The sequence below is a fragment of the Pelophylax lessonae genome (assembly GCF_965119305.1).
Source record: "Pelophylax lessonae genome assembly, chromosome: 8".
NCBI lineage: Eukaryota > Metazoa > Chordata > Amphibia > Anura > Ranidae > Pelophylax > Pelophylax lessonae.
The window spans coordinates 75,303,648-75,321,270 of NC_138775.1; the positions used below are offsets into that span (position 1 = coordinate 75,303,648).

A 17,623-nucleotide genomic window follows, 5' to 3' on the forward strand; every position below is an offset into this window, starting at 1 on the left:
GCCATAAGACAAAGCTTCTGTTCGCTTTTAGCCCAACAGGATTTTTGCTGCCAGACACAGGCCTGCTACATGAACAGTCCATTTTCCTGCATCCTGAATTTCATCATGGCTGACTGACAGTCCAATAAACAAAACTAAGCGAGAAATGTTGCCCTCTGCAACATATGTGTGAAAAAAAAAAAATCACTCCGTCATGAAATACTGGAGAGTGGTGGACACAGTCCAAAATTGGTGCAACTTCTAGGGTGACAGTCCCAACATGTTTCGCCGACCACTTTGGCATCTTTAGGGGATATTATGTTATCACACCTATATCAATGAATAAATTAAACCAAAATCAATATTACAAATTCTAACCTAATGCAATCAGTCTAAATGAATAAAGCTTCAGAGCAAATGAAAAGTTTCAAATGTAAACATAGTTTAACATAATGCATGATATGTGAATATAATATGTATAATGAAAATAACAATAAAAACAATGAAAAACGAACACTTTAAATCATCTACAGAGGAATGATTACTTTAAATTCTTGATTGTAACATTTCTCTGCAGACTAATTAATTTTTTAAACCTTTAGTAAAAGTTTTAAATATGGATATCAAAGCCCGCCACTCTGACAGCATTCATTTTGGGTCTGTAGCCCTTTACAATAGACTTCAGATCTGATTAGTGCTCTTTGGGCTCTCCATCTAATGATACACCAAATAATACTGGGAGGCTTAAAGATGAAGTAAGGATGCAAGACTTCCTCATTCTGCACAGTGTCACACTGACATACTGTAGGAGTGAATGTGAGACCACAGGGTAGGTCTACAATAATAATATAGAAAGTAAGCTATTACTGCACATCCTAACTCCTATCAGGTTTCTGCGCTGATATAGAGGTCTGGTAGATTTTGTTGAGAGGTGGTGGAGTTTGGCCTTGGCAATGCTTGTGAAGTAAAAATCAAGAAAACCCTGCGCTAGAAATTATAAAATAAAATTGAATATGATATACGTGATAGTGAAAGCAGCTAATACAGTTGATCTATAGAAACCAAAATCCAATATTCTCAACAAATTGTGTAGCGCTAACATCAACAGTGTTAACTATAAAAAATATAGTACACACAAAAAATAATTATAAATTTAAACAAATAGTGACATGTAAGGAGGTGGCGTGGTTGAACCACACCCCGGACGACGTGACATATGACGAAACCGGTCGGGCAGTACCTGACATGACGCTACCATGCCCGCTTAGACGCCGGCTCTGTTTCTACACGGGGGACGCCGCAATTTTATTGTTCTGCTCGTTTTTAAATGGAAAATTGTAAGTGCAATTCAGATTAAACCTTTCTTGTTTGCTTTTACTGGATTAAGCTATGTGGTCTTTATTTCCTCCTTATACACATGGTTCATATCATCCTTGGAGTTAACTGCGAGAGTTCACATCAGATATACATCTCCTCCCCTGACATCTGAAGGAATGATTATATTGCAGTTTTACATCTAAGCGTTTGTGGCCTATCCATTAAAGCGGTTGTAAACCCTTGGAAAAAAAAAAAAAAACTGCAAGACAAAGGCATAATGGGCTAGTATGCATCGCATACTAGCCCATTATGTGTAACTTACCTTAGAACGAAGCCCCGACACGGACCCCCGGACATCGCTGCGGGCGCTGCCATGATCCCTCGCCGTCTCTTCCGGGTTCGGCGGCTCCGGCGCGGTGATTGGCCGGAAGAGACGGCTCCGGCGCGATGATTGGCCGGAGCCGCGATGACGTCACTCCCGCACATGCGCGCGGGAGTGATTTTCCGGCAAGCTCCCGGCAAGTTAATTGAAGGTCCCCCCGGACCTTCAGAGCGCATGCGCCGCTCACGAGGGCGGCTGCATGCACTGTAAATATCTCCCAAACCATGCCGGTTTAGGAGATATTATTTGTACCTACAGGTAAGCCTTATTATAGGCTTACCTGTAGGTAAAAGTGTCAAAAAGCGGGATACTACCGCTTTAAGTTGGGGGCCTATGCTTCTGGTAAGCAGCCAATTTGCATACTCCTCACAGGTGTATTCCTGCTCCACCATCTCCTTGGGATATAAGCCTTATATCTATCATTGCCCACTCTGGGACTTATGCTCTATTGATTCCTATATATTCCTTGAATAGACTTTTTTTCCACACAGATGCACAATTTTTATCATGTACATGTCACTATTTGTTTACATTTAAAATTCTTTTTTGTGTGTACTATATTTTTTTATAGTTAACACTGTTGATGTTAGCGCTACACAATTTGTTGAGAATGCTTGTGAAGTGATAGGTGTGTGTTGTAATGCTTTATTCCACATCCACTTTTCTGTCAGCTGATGACATGGGAATCATCACCACCAATCCCATAATATCTTTACTGAAATGAAAGGAAAAAAAAGTTGGTTCCAAACTTTGTCACCAAACCTCTCCTTTCTGAAAAGATAAAGAGACTATTTGCATCAGTACATTGTAATAGTGTATGGTAAAACATGCCTGTTACTGAAAAGCATTGTAACACATGGAGCACATTGTGGGGCAATTCAAAATTAACGATAAGCCTCCACACAATGCATTTGCCATGCAGCACACCACAATGCACAGATGTGAACTATCTGTCTTGTTATTTTGCTGCCTGAAAAAAAAAAGAAAACAAAAAGCTTCCAGTTTTAGAAAGTTGCAGAGCTTTGGGTGCGCCATGAAGTCCAAGGAATTTTCTGTAGACCTTGAAGACAGGATTGTATAGTGGCATAGATCTGGGGAAGGGTACAGAAAATTTCTGCAGCATTCAAGGTCCTAATGAGCTTAGTGGCCCTCATCATTTGGAACCACCAGGACTCTTCCAAGAACTGACCGCCCATCCAAGCTGAGCAATCAGGGGAAAATCAGGGGAAAAGGGTCTTAGTCAGGAAGGTGACCAAGAACCTGGTGACCACTCTTACAGAGCTCAAGCGTTTCTCTGTGGAGAGATGAGGACCTATCTGGAGATCAACCATCTCAGCAGCACTCCACCAATCAGGCATGTATGGTAGAGTGGCCAGACAGAAGCCACTCCTCAGTAAAAGTCACATGACATCACATCTGGAGTTTGCAAAAAGCACCTGAAGGACTCTCAGACCATGAGAAACACAATTCTCTGGTCTGATAAAACAAAGATTCACCTCTTTGGCCTGAATGGCAAGCAGTGGCATACCTAGAGCATTTGGCACCCGGGGCGGGTCCTATATCTGGCACCCCCCACCCTTTAAAATGTAAAAACACCCACAAAAATTTGTAATGTTTTCAAGAGTATTTATTGCACATATTTCACAGCACTCTATCACAGTGCCCCTTGCAGTCTGCCCCCCCTCCCTGCGGACATGATACTAGAGATGGTCAGAGACTGCAGACATGATACCAGAGATTGTCAGAGACTGAGGATGTGATACAAGAGATGGTTAGAGACTGCAGACATGATATAATAGATGGTCAGAGACTGCAGACATGATACAGGAGATGGTCAGAGACTGTAGACATGATACAAGAGATGGTCAGAGACTGCAGACACGATACCAGAGATCGTCAGAGACTGAGGATGTGATACAAGAGATGGTTAGAGCCTGCAGACATGATAAAAGAGATGGTCAGAGACTGCAGACATGATACAAGAGATCGTCAGAGACTGCAGACATGATACCAAAGATCATCAGAGACTGAGGATGTGATACAAGAGATGGTTAGAGACTGCAGACATGATACAAAAGATGGTCAGAGACTGCAGACATGATACAGGAGATGGTCAGAGACTGCAGACATGATACCAGAGACCGTCAGAGACTGAGGATGTAATACAAGAGATGGTTAGAGACTGCAGACATGATACAAGAGATGGTCAGAGACTGCAGACATGATACAAGAGATGGTCAGAGACTGCGGACATGATACAGGAGATGGTCAGAGACTGCAGACATAATACAACAGATGGTCAGACTGCAGACAGGATACAAGAGATGGTCAGAGACTGTAGACATGATACAGGAGATGGGCAGAGACTGCAGACATGATAGAAGATAGAAGAGCACTAGGGGGGGCAGAGAGCACAGAGGAAGCAGAGAGAGCACTGGAGAGAATTAAGAGGGGGTTGGAAAGCATTGCAGGGGGAGTTGGAAAGTGTGAGGGGTGGAGAGCACTGGGGGCGGGGTGGAGGGGGGTGCTGGAGAGCACTGGGGGGGGACTGGAGAGCACTGGGGTGGAACTGGAGATCACTGAGGGGCGGAGCCAGGGTGCACAGGGGGGTGCAGAGCACTGGGGGGGGACTGGAGATCACTAATGGGGGGGGAGCCAGGGTGCACAAGAGGGTGGAGGGCACTGGGGGGAACTGGAGATCACTGAGGGGGGGGAGCCAGGGTACACAGGGGGGTGGAGAGCACTGGGGGGGGGACTGGAGATCACTGAGGGGGGGCAGGGTGCACAGGGGGGTGGAGAGCACTGGGGGGAACTGGAGATCACTGAGGGGGGGGGGAGCCAGGGTGCACAGGGGGGTAGAGAGCACTGGGGGAACTGGAGAGCACTGAGGGGGAGGCAGGGTGCACAGGGGGGTGGAGAGCACTGGGGGAGCCAGGGCACATTGGGGGGAGCTGCAAAGCACTGTGGGGAGCTGAAGAGAACTGGGAGGAGGGGGGCTAAAGAGCACTGGGGGGGCTGGAGAGGGGGGGTTGAAGAGCACTGGGGTGGGGGTGCTGGATAGCACTGGGGGGCTAGCAAAGGAAGTTGTATATTAGGGGCGGTGGGACAGCTGCATAAAGAGGAATCGATCTTTCCATATATCTCCTGCGTCTGTTGAATACCTGCAGGAGGGAGAGGAGGAGAATCAGGCATTCAGCGGGCGCAGGAGGAATATGAAAAGATCAATTCCTCTTTATGCAGCTGTCCCGGCCGCTTCTCCTATCCAGCACACAGCACTTACCTTCTTCCCGCCCCCTGTGAGCAGCGCAGACTGAAGGAGCTGCTATTGCAGCTACCTTCACAGGGAGATGCGTATCGGCCCGATGGCGCCGGTCGGCACCCCTTATCGGCCTGACACCCCCCCCCGTGCGAGGCAACCGGGGCGGCCCGCCCCCCCCATTGGTACACCACTGATGGCAAGCGGCATGTCTGGAAGAAACCAGGCACTGCTCATCACCTGGCCAATACCATCCCTAGAGTGAAGCATGGTGGTGGCAGCATCATGCTGTGGGGATGCTTGTCAGCAGTAGGGACTGGGAGACTAGTCACGATCAAGGGAAAGATGAATGCAGAAATTGTACAGCGACATCCTTGATGAAACCTGCTCCAGAACGCTCTGGACCTCTGGACTGGGGTGAATGTTCATCTACCTACAGGACAACGACCCTAAGCATAACAAAAGAGTGGCCATCCGACAACTCTGTGAATGTTCTTGAGTGGCCAAGCCAGAGCCCAGACTTGAACCCGATTGTACATCTCTGGAGAGATCTGAGAATGGCTGTTTGGGTGCTGATGAAGCTTCAGAGGTCCTGCAAAGAAGAATGGGAGAAACTGCCCAGAAACAGGTGTGCCAAGCTTGTAGCATCATACTCAAAAAGACTTGAGGCTGTAATTGTTGCCATAGGTGCTTCAACAAAGTATTGAGCAAAGGCTGTGAATACTTACAGTTAAAACATTTATTTTTCATTTTTATTTTTAATAACTTTGCAAAGGTTTCAAACAAACTTCTTTTGCTTTGACATTATGGGGTATTGTTAGTAGAATTTTGAGGAAAATAATACATTTTAGAATAAGGATGTAACATAACAAAATGTGAAAAAAGTGAAGCGCTGTGAATACTTTCTGGATGCACTGTAGGAGCACATTGTTCACATATCAACTTCTATTATATTTCAAGTGCTATGTGGAGTCATTATTAACCACTTAAGCCCCAGAAGATTTTACCCCCTTCCTGACCAGGGCCTATTTTGCGATTCGGCACTGCGTGACTTTAACGGACAATTGCGCGGTCGTGCGACGCTGTACCCAAATTAAATTGACGTCCTTTTTTTCCCACAAACAGAGATTTCTTTTGGTGGTATTTGATCACCTGTGCGATTTTTTTATCATGCGCTATAAACAAAAAAAGAGCGACAATTTTGCAAAAATAACAAAAATTTTCACATTTTTTTATATGAAATTACCCCCCAAAAAAATTTAAAAATCTAAATTTTTTAACATTTTAGGTCAATTTGTTTTCTGCTACATATGTTTGGTAAAAAAAATTGCGAAAACCGTATTTTGATTGGTTTGCGCAAAAGTTATCGCGTTTACTAACTAAGGGAAAGATTTTTGTCATTTTTGTTGTTTTTTTTTAACGAGTAATGGCGGCGATCTGCGATTTTTTTTGCGGTACTGCGACATTGCAGTGGACAGATCGGACCCTTGACTGACATTTTTGACACTTTTGGGGGTACCAGTGACATTACTACAGTACACTATACATATGCACTGTTACTGTAAAAATGACACTGGGAGGGAAGGGGTTAACTTTATTGGAGAGGGAGGGGTTAAGTGTGTCCCTAGGGGCGTGTTTCTTACTGTGATTGGATGTGGCTTTGTGTGTAACAGCACAGATCAACGGTCCTACATAGCAGGACCGAGTGATCAGTGCTTTTACACAGGGGACAGTGACAGGCGGCTTTGTTTACATTAGCCGCCTGCCTTTGTTTCTCTCCAGCCGACGATCGCGAGGGACCGGCTGACATCGGGTCCGCCGGTCACACGCGCCGGCTTCTTCGGGTACGAGCGGGGGCGGGAGTGCGCCTCCGGCGGCGCGCGCTCGCCCCCTATTCGCTCCCAGGCTAGTGACGTACCGGTACGTCACTTTGCCTGGGAGGGGCTGACCGACTATATACGGCGGCGGTCGGCAAGTGGTTAAATGCACAAAGGAGACACTCCCCTTCGTTTGAGTCCCTCCCCCCCCCCAAAAAAAAATAAATAAAAATATTTGCACAAAAGTGTGTGAATGCTATTTAGTGTAGTAATACTTTGAGACCAGACTGCATGATGATACCATCCTAGAGGTTGTGTCTATTATTGCTTCGGCTCAGAGGGAGCAGGTTAAGCAACATTGGCCGTCATTCAACCTAGATGACTAAAGACATCTATTAGTGGAAAAGATATACTTGCTACTTTTTTTTTTTTTAAACTGGAGTTTAGCTTTAAAGTGGTTGTAAAGGCAGAAAGTTTTTTTTTTATCCTAAAGCATTCTCTTCATTTAACCACTTAAGCCCCGGAAGATTTTACCCCCTTCCTGACCAGGGCCTATTTTGCAATTCGGCACTGCGTGACTTTAACGGACAATTGCGCAGTCGTGCGACGCTCTACCTAAGCGAATTTGACGTCCTTTTTTTCCCACAATCAGAGCTTTCTTTTGGTGGTATTTGATCACCTGTGCGATTTTTTGATCATGCGCTATAAACAAAAAAAGAGCGTCAATTTTGCAAAAATAGCAATATTTTTCAAATTTTTTTTATATGAAATTCCACAAAAAAAAATGTAAAAATCAAAATATTTTAACATTTTCGGCCAATTTGTTTTATGCTACATATGTTTGGTAAAAAAAAATTGCAAAAAGCGTATTTTTATTGGTTTGCGCAAAAGTTATCGCGTTTACTAACAAAGGGAAAGATTTTTGTCATTTTTGTTGTTTTTTTTTAACGCGTAATGGCGGCGATCTGCGATTTTTTTTGCGGTACTGCGAAATTTCGGCGGACAGATCGGAGCCTTGACTGACATTTTTGACACTTTTGGGGTTACCAGTGACATTTCTACAGTAATCAGTGCTATACATATGCACTGTTACTGTAAAATTACACTGGCAGTGAAGGGGTTAACTTTTTTTTGAGAGGGAGGGGCTGTGTGTGTCCCTAGGGGCGTGATTCTAACTGTGATTGGCTGTGGCTTGAGCTGTAGGAACAGTGATCAACGGTCCTACATAGTAGAACCGTATGATCAATGTTTCTACACAGGGGAGAATGACAGGCGGCTTGTTTACATCAGCCGCCTGACTTTCTCCCTCTGCAGCGACGATCGCCGAGTGACCGGCGGACATCGGGTCCACCGGTCACACGCGCGGGGGGGGGGGGTCAGTGACCACGCGGGAGCGCGCCTCCGGGGGCGCGCGCTCGCTCCCTAGACCCTCACAGGCTAGCGACGTAGATCTCGTCACTTTGCTTGTGAGGGGCTGACTGCCGACGTAAATAGTCGTGCGGCAGTCTGCAAGTGGTTAAGACAAAGTAAACTACCCTTCTGTGTTTGTACCTATAGGTAAGCATATAATAAGGCTTACCTACTGTATAGGTACTGTAAATATCTCCTAAACTTCCACAGTTTAGGAGATATTTACTGTATACTGTGCTGATTACATCATCGCCATATGTTCTAAGGGAAGCACTTCATAATGAGCTAGTATAGGATGCATACTAGCTTATTATGCCTATGTATTACAGGGAAGGGAAAAAAAAAACTTCCGTGGTCAGCACCCCGCCCCCCCAGCTTCCCCTAAATAATTACCTGAGCCCAATCTTAATCCAGTACTGTGCCCAAGAGCAAAAATGCTGCTCTCTATTTCTTTCCTCACAGGACATGGAGGAAGTAGCTGGAGCCATTGGTTCCTGCTGCTGTCAATTAAAATCACAGACACACACACACACACACACATCCAGGCTTGGGATTAAGCAAGCAGCTAACTACAGTATAGGGGCACTCAGCAGGGAGGAGGAGCCAGAAGCAGGGTGGGGGACCCCAGAATAGGAGGATTGAGGCTGCTCTGTGCAAAACCGATGCATAGAGCAGGTAAGTATGAGATGTTTTATTGGTGGGCCGAAAACCCCCCTGTTCGGTCCGCTCCAGAACATCTCGAACAGGGAAAAAGTTCTAGTGAACATGCAAACTCTATTAAAGTCTATGGGACAGGAACATAAAAAAATCTAAATTCCTAATTTTAAAGGCTTATGTGCAAGTTATTGCTATAAAAAGTGTATGGAGACTCGGGTACTGCCCTGGGGGAAATGTATCAATGCAAAAAATTTTTCTAAAACAATCATTTTTACAGGAGCAGTGATTTTAATAATGCTTAAAGTGAAACAATAAAAACTAAAAATTTAAAAAATGTAAATATCATGCCTGGGGGTCCCCTTGATGTGTCTGTAAAGTGTCACATCTGTACGATGTATGGATCTTGCTGCAGCTATACTGATATTTGTAAAGGAAAAAATGTAATTTAAACATGAAGAAAAATGGCCTAGGGTCCCCCCCCATCCCCCAGTCCATACCAGGCCCTTCATGTCTGGTATGACATTTAAGGGAAACTCCATGCCAAAAGTAAAAGAAAAGAAAAAAAATAACAGCATGGGGTCCCCCCCCCCAAAATCCATACCAGGATGGGGGAAGGGGGGGGTTAGCGAGCACCCCTCCTTCTGAACTATACTATGCCGCTTGCCCTCAACATGGGAAGGGTGCTTTGGGGTGCCCCCCAAAGCACCTTGATGGGGACAAGGGCCTTTTCCCAACAACCCTGGGCTATGGTTGTGGGGGTCTGCAGGTGGGGGGGCCACCCCTCCCCCATGTGAATGGGTATCAGGTACATCGTACCCCTATCCATTCACCAAAAAAGTATACAAAAAGGAAAAAACACATAAGACAGTTTTTGACAAGTACTTTATTAAAAAAAACAAAAAAAGTGTCCCTCGATGTAAATCCATCGTCAATCGCGATGCCCGCCAACCCGAAATATAGAAAAAGTTTAAAAAATGCTTTGCCTCTTCTGAGGCTACCCCCTGTATATTCTTCAGCTTTGATATCTGTTTTATAGGCAAGGAGCGGGGCCACACAGTTACATCACCCAGTGGCATTGCCCCCTTCTGATGTCACATGACATGAAAGCAACCCACCCGCAGACCCCCACAACCACAGCCCAGGGTTGTCAGGAAGAGGCCCTTGTCCCCATCAACATGGGGACAAGGTGCTTTGGGAGGCAAATAGCCTGGTATGGTTCAGGAGGGGGGGTGCTCGCTCGCCCCCCCCCCCATCCTGGCCTGCCAGGCTGCATGCTCTGATAAGGAACTAGTATGGTTTTTGGGGGGGACCCCACACTGTTTTTTTTTTTAATTTTGGTGTGGAGTTTACCTTGAAATCCATACCAGACACAAAGCGTCTGGTATAGATTTTGGGGGGACCCCATTTCGTTTTTTTTTATTCTGTCATAGGGTTCCCCTTAACCACTTAAATACAGGGCGCTTTCACCTCCTTCCTGCCTAGCCCAATTTTCAACTTTCAGTGCTCATTGGCATCTATGGGAAATCTTGGTTAGCTTGGCATGGCACTGCTCACGAACTATAAGTGACAGGGACACAAAACTTGGGAGCACTGAGAGGGGAAGCAAGACTACAACATATCCATGCATTTTAAAAGTGGGGTATGCCTGTACGCTACACTGACTGCACTAAACTAACTCGACACACTATCCACTAGCTACCTGCCTAATCTCTATTGTCACACACTATACACGGCTGCCGTGTAAGCAGCAGCCTTATATAGTGTGGGGCGTGGACTTAACCCCTGAGCCACTGACAGGACATTGTGCTGTAATTGGTCAAAGCATACAGGTTTGGTGCATGCTTTGGCCAATCACAAGCACTTAATGCACTACAATTGCGCAGTGCACTATGGGGCGCGTTTATCCGCAGGCGAAATTGCCGCCGTGCACCCCGGGTGTTTGTGTGTTCGTCTAACACACGAACACCCAAACCCCCCATGTTTGAGTCAAACTTATGTTCGACTCGAACATCAAGCCCATCTCTAACATGTTTATTATTAAAAAAAAATCAAACCTTTAGAATCACTTTAATATACTTTACAAAGCTGGTGGACATCTGTGTATAATACTTAGAACTTTCCTTCAACACTTATTTGGAAATTTATATTTAGATGTGATAGTGACGTGTTTAGGGTGAGAGGGAGATGTCTGTATCGCTCTACTTGATTCCTTTGCCTTGTGGCTTTCAGCTTAATAGGACCATACAAAGAATGTCAGAATAACCTTCAGATATATTTATATTTTTTATAGTTCAAGGAATAGAAAATGTCACTTTTGGAGCTTAGACCAGATAAAATGCCCTAGTTAATGCACACAAAATAGCAGAAATTTATTTTAGCATTATTAAATATGAAAACCTACAGCTCTTTCCACTGCAGCGATCATCTTGTTTATGGTCCATTGCATGTAGCATTCTATTTCTAAATCAGAAATTGTACCACAGTAGATGTTCTTGAAGAAATCTGATATTTTACAATAAACGTTACAATGAGTCCTAATATGTGCATTTGGTCAGTACCTCCACTTCGCCTAGGATTGCTTAGCAGTAATATTCTTAGTTATTACTATAAGAAATAGACATACTTTATACTGCTTTTTTTATTCCTCAGAGTATGTTTTCAAGTTCGAATAAGCATTCTGATCATTAGTATTCCTGTCTTTTTTAAAGACCTGGGTTCTTTAAGCTAAAGCTCTCTGGGAGAAATATTAAGATGCCATGGCTGACAGCCTTTTGAAAATGCTAGTTGCCTGAATAAGCCTTCTGGCTTCTGTTAACATTTAGCCCAACAGGATTTTTGCTGCCAGACTCAGTCCTGCTGCAAGAACTAGTTCAAATTTCACCAATCCTGTTATTATTTACTGCAACAGGACCACCACATTTCCTATAGTTTTTTTTTTTTTTTTCAATCGGACGAACAGTCTATTTCTTTGCTACTTTTTTGAGGAGCCTACACCTGTTTGCAGGTCTGTGGGATGTAGTAATATGTATAATTTTGCCCCCTAGGGATGCTTGAGGTGGCCTTTAGGCAGTACTATCTGTTACTTTCTTGCTGGCTTCTCTTCTCATGACTTTCCAGGCAAGCAGCTTCTTCCCTGCCCATGATCAGATTGTGTAGCATTTCTGAACTGGCGGTGGAGAGTACATACCAGATTCCACCAGCCCTGGTGTAAGTTATTACTTGCTGTTTGTAAAAAATGTGGATAAATTATGAAAATTGCTTATAAAACCAGAACAATTTAATTGTTGTTATTGGCTTAGGAGTTTTAAGAAATAAGGATACTGACAATGGACTCATGTAAAAATACCTTTGTTTGCAGATAAGTGTGTGGAATTTCAAAAACTTAACATGACCAATGGAAGTATGTCAATGTTTGCCAATGCCACATCTCCAGTGATGGAGTTCTGGGAGTAAGTATTATTTCTGTTTATTTAGTTGCTCCCAGTTTGTTTTTTGTATGGCTTTGTGAGAGATTATTGTACTTGTACTGCAATATTTGTTGCTTTTATTCATTTTATTTAACCTTTACTGCTTGATAATCCAAGGTATTTTGTGCTGTGTTCAAGTTTTTTTAAGCCAATTTCATTATTGCTTTGGTGTTGAAGGGATTGAACCCCTGTGTCTTCATTAGGGAGATCTAGTTTTTCTATTTGCCATGGTGACAACTGTTACTGTGACTGACATCCAAAATTTTGAGCTGTCATCAGAACAAGAATATAGGGAAATCTTCCAGTGGGAGAATTTTTCCAGGGACAATTGTCTAAGAGAGCATTTCCCTAACTTTGGAGAGATTTTCTCTCACTTCATGCTGTAGCTATGGGACTGAAGTGAAATGTTCCAATGGGACACAGATGACAGGGGTTTTAACATTTTCCAAATTGTCTAACTGTTACACTAATGTTTTTTATGAAGCTTCTAAGTTAAAATTCTGTATATTTCGGCCATTTGTAACAGCCCTTCCCTCCCCACCTGAGTAGAGAATCAAAATGTATGTGAAGTTCAGAACTAACTTCTCAAATATACACAGAAAGATAGAGAAAAATATGGTTTCAAATTAGACATCCTGTTCTGTAAGACATGGTGTGCACCCATTTGACTAGTTTAGCTTAGAGCAGCTTGATACTAAGTTAACATACAGTTTTTGACTTTTACCAAGAAGCTTTTTAAGCTATTATGTTGCTAATTTCATCGTAGCCTACAGAAAAATATTCTTAGAATAATGTTATTTAAGAAACCACAATTGCAGCTCTTACTGGACCAGTGCATCAGAGGGGACTTAGATCAGTTTCTGTGCCATCTACAGTATACTACCCCATTGCATACTTGCCATACTGTAGAGTCAGCCAAGTAGATTCAATGGAAGGCAAAGTTGTGTAGGGATGGGAAACTACAGGAAAGCTACAGTCCAACTGTATGTTTTTGCAGAACATCTCCATGTGTATTTATTATGTTTGATATGCTGTCCATAGATCTAAACTAATGTCACACAATCAGATACCACTGCCCAAATTGAAAGTTTATCTAAAAGGCAAAACCTTTTTTACTTTGGTGAGGGGTTATACCCACGTTTGGGCTTTTACTGCTGGCTGTTTTGGGAGATTCACACTTTTTATTTGTCCTAGTAATTATTGTCACTGGGAATAAAAGTGAGGGAAAATCTATAATTTTTAAGTTGTCTACAGAACAGGAATAGAGAGATAGAGAGGAGATTTGTCACATTCAGGGGTCGGGCTCAGGGACCATTAGCTATAGCAATAGACAGGCTCCTACTGACTAGTAGGATAGGTATACAAGCAAGTCATCCTGGCGGATGATGCAGTCTAATCTGAGGTGTGAGGTCTAAGTACTAACCTATATTAACCAGAGCTTCTGATGGTAGAGATGGGTTTTGCTACATGTTAGTGCCAATGTCATGGTCCTCAGGATTGCCCCACCAGAAGGTGAGCAAGCTAGGGTCCAGTAGCAGATATAGCAGGTAGGGATTAAGCAGAAGTATAGTCAGTAAGAAAGCCAAAGGTCAGTGACAAGTGGTTGCAGGTTGGGATCAAGCAGAAACATAGTCGAGGAACAATCCAGAGGTCAGTATCCAGTGGTAGTGGAGATAATGACAGATGCAGGTATGCAAAGAAGTTAGATATCAGCTGGAGAGAGCATAGAGCACAACCATATGGCAAACAGGAAGCACCGAAATATGGCCTAAATCTGTATGTTTATCGGAGGAGCAAAGAGTTTAAGGTTCATGAAAACCAAGAGACAAGGCAAGAAAATCCAAAGGATCAGGCAGGGAGCTGTCCAGCATCTTGGGTGGCTCAACCAGAATGGCTGCTGCTGCAGAAGGGGTTGTGGGTTCAGAACCTGGTCCTGGCAATATCTTTCAGAGGGTTTTTTAGTGATTGATAGTCGGAGGTAGAGAACAGAGCTATTTTTTATTATTTTTATTTGCATAGCATAGGGAGGGGTTATACTTTCTGCCAAATTACATTCTGGTTTGTGTCCCTGCTGGGGAGATTTACCCCTATATTTATCCTAGTGACCACTGTTACCAAGAAATATACAAAGTAGACATTTTAGAGTTGTCATAAGAGCAAGAGGTAAGCAGAGATCTTTCAATAGGAACACGTTTTTTAGTGGCAACTGTCTAAGGTTCGGTTCACACCTGTCTGTTTTTTATTATTTTTTTGTAGAAACGCACTACAGTCGATTTAACATGGTTTTTCTAGGCTCAATAGACTTCTATTGAGAAGCTGCAGAAAAGCTTGCAGTGCGTTTTTGTCGTAATTTTGCCGCAATTTGCGTTTTGTTATCCACCCAACAACAAATTGGGCAAAAATGTTTAAAAAAACATAAAAAAATGCAAAAAAAAAAAAAAAATGAGCAAAAAATTTGTCAAAAACGTCTGTTCAAAAACACAAAATGCACCACAAAAAGCACAGCAGAAATGGATCAAAAGCAAATTGCATAAGTGTGAACTCAGCCTAAGAGGTTATTCATCTTACTTTGGAGAGATTTCCTTTCACTTCTTTTTGTGTCTACAAAAAAGGAAAGCATAGGCTAATTTACGTATGTGTTTGCATGTGAAAAGCAATTTGCATAGTTACTAGGAGGAGATTGGAAAGTGATACCAGCGAAATATTATTGCATAGAACTAGAGCTTTTTTTTTTTAAACAATGCCTGTTAATACCTTATCTTCGATCTCTTTTAGCCGGTCACATGACCTTTGGCTGCTCTCTTCCCCATCTAAGGACTACAGCAGGAGGGGCTGGGCACAGCAGTCACGTGACCTACCTGGCTTACATCAGAGGGGACCTCAGCCCCTCCCGCTGTAGCCCATAGATTGGAGGAATAGAGCTGCCGGAAGCCATATGACTGGCCATAAAAGATCGAAGATAAGGTAATTACAGTCATTGTTTTAAAAGAAAACATTTACACAGTGTAGGAGTTTTTAATGAAACAGAGGAGCTGGCTGTTATTGTTATTTACCTTTACAACCAGTTTAAAAATTGGGTAAGGGGCAAACAACGGTTGACTGTGAGAGAGAAGGGAAAGATAATTAGCAAATTAACATTTAAAATAAAATGCGTCAGGCTCATAGGGTACATGGTAAAGAAAGAGACCATAGTGGATTAAAGTGGTGCATCAATTTTAACATAAATACATAGCCCATATAGCAGATGTGGTCATTTCAGCTGCCCTTTAATTTATTCATAATTCTTATGTATTCAATTTCCATTTTATTATTCCAGCCTATCTTTTGCTTTTATCCAACATCCGGCTGTGTGACAGTTATTGGGACACAGCTGTTTCCTGTCTCATCTGCCTTTCTTTTCAATGCCACCATGTGGTTTTCCACACTACATGGGTTACAGGTTTATGTTGCTCAGGCAGCCAGCAGGCACACATTCAGTGAGTGACTTTGGTTTGTACTGCAATTTCTTTGGTGGTAGTTAGTGGCTTAACACATACTGTACTAATTATATATTCAGTCACAAGCTCCTCACTGCTGAAGGCCCGAGGTGTTATAGGGCATATAGTCAATGTGTACCTCTCTTGGAAAAGGAACAAAGAGAAAGGAGAAAAAATAAACTGGATCAGTTGTGTGACTGCTGCTTTTTACTTAATGTTAAGCTATTTCTGGAGATCTATTGTCTTTGAAATTATTATACGCTTGAGGCACAAATAACTCAGTTGCGCTAATAAGTGCAGTTTTGGATATTAATATACACGCCAAGAGCAAACAATCCCATTGTGCTAAAAAGCACAGTTTTCCACGCTTTTGTTTAAAGTAATTGAGGGCGCTCAGCAGTACCCAGTAATACAGACACAAAGGCTGCTATCACATTGGATGTTCTGTAGAATGTCCTGCTCAAGGCAGGGAGCTCTGTTTATTTATACGACAACAAAAGGGACAAAGCAGAAAGTGACAGCTATACTACATCAGCCAATCAGTTCCATATGTACAGTCACATGACACAGGTTACTCACATAGAATCAGCCAATGACACACTTGTATACATTCAAATATACAATAGAAAGAGATAGTACATGATCGTGAATGAGCAGAACAGTGTGCATGGCTTCTTGCCACTACTACACAATGAAACCAGCATGTAGAACTGTGAACGCTGCTCTGCTCAAACGTGTGCATGTATTCCCGTCACTACTACTGGCGTGAATCCCACTTAGCAAAGCTTCAGAGAACAATGCCTAATAGGATTATACTACTGTTCCCAAAGACGTGAGGCTATCTGCAGGGAAAGAGACATGCTGTTTCCACTCTGGTGATCAGGCATAGTAGAAAGACATCTGCCCTTCATAAAGGCAGATAGATATCAAAACGATATTGACTCCGCACCGCAATACACATAGATCTATACCGGCAAACAGACCCACGCATGGAGTGTTCGCTGGCAGATATTTCTATGCAGAGCAAACTCGTCTACACATCTAATTGAAAGTTTTCACTGCCCGTAGTCTTTCCTCAATGCCGGTTTGCCCGTACATGCTCTAATGAGCGTATTGCAAGAAAACCGACAACAGGAGCCATAATGACAACCTAAATAAAACACAAAGTCCTAATAAAACTTCTACAACACTATTCAATGTTAGATATGACTGCAAGGAGACCTGCAGAAAATCAGCAGCACTGTGATGCAACAATGGTTGAAAAAAGCATTTTCTAATCTAAAAGATAAAACATGGCAGATTGTTATGATGCACAGTTACTTAACACTGTCATTTAGTTAGTTTAGATCTCCTTTACCTAAAGTGGGAAAGAGCAAACGACAGCAAAGGGGAGACAGAAAGGAAAAATCTGAACTAGTCAAAGAGAACAGAGAGACTATCTGTGATTAATTATTGCATGTAAGTATACAATGTACTGTGGATATATGTTTCAAGATGAGGAGAAAAAAAGATGGCTATGCATTAGCTAGAGTTTGGCTGCTCTCATTAAATCTTCTACATCTGCTAAGCCCTGTATGCTTCCACAGTTTAATATCCCCACTGCTGGTCACCTACCAGATCTCCATACTGTGTGCAGTTCTTTTTGAAGACTTTCAGGTAGCAACCGTCTCTAAATATAGACTGATGATCAGAAACATTCAAACAGCTGAAAAGGAAATGCCCAAGGGACTAAAGTGTCTACAAGAGAAAGTGTAAAAGCACTAGGTCATAGAGTAGACTTATGAACCTTTGGATCGAGGTATTAGATAGACCGATGTAACCTCATGTGTTACCCTGCTAAAGGTTGGATCTCATTTATCTTA

The 17,623-nt window shown here is 42.9% G+C and overlaps 1 protein-coding gene across 1 annotated transcript in view; it reads left to right on the forward strand.

Annotated features, from left to right (window-relative positions):
• The window catches only part of SLC6A11 (solute carrier family 6 member 11), a 423,717-nt gene that overhangs the window by 132,383 nt on the left and 273,711 nt on the right, over positions 1 to 17,623 (forward strand). The window contains exon 5 of the mRNA XM_082265786.1: positions 12,177 to 12,267. Coding sequence (XP_082121912.1) covers positions 12,177 to 12,267 — 91 coding nt within the window. The remainder of the gene's footprint in view (positions 1 to 12,176; positions 12,268 to 17,623) is intronic.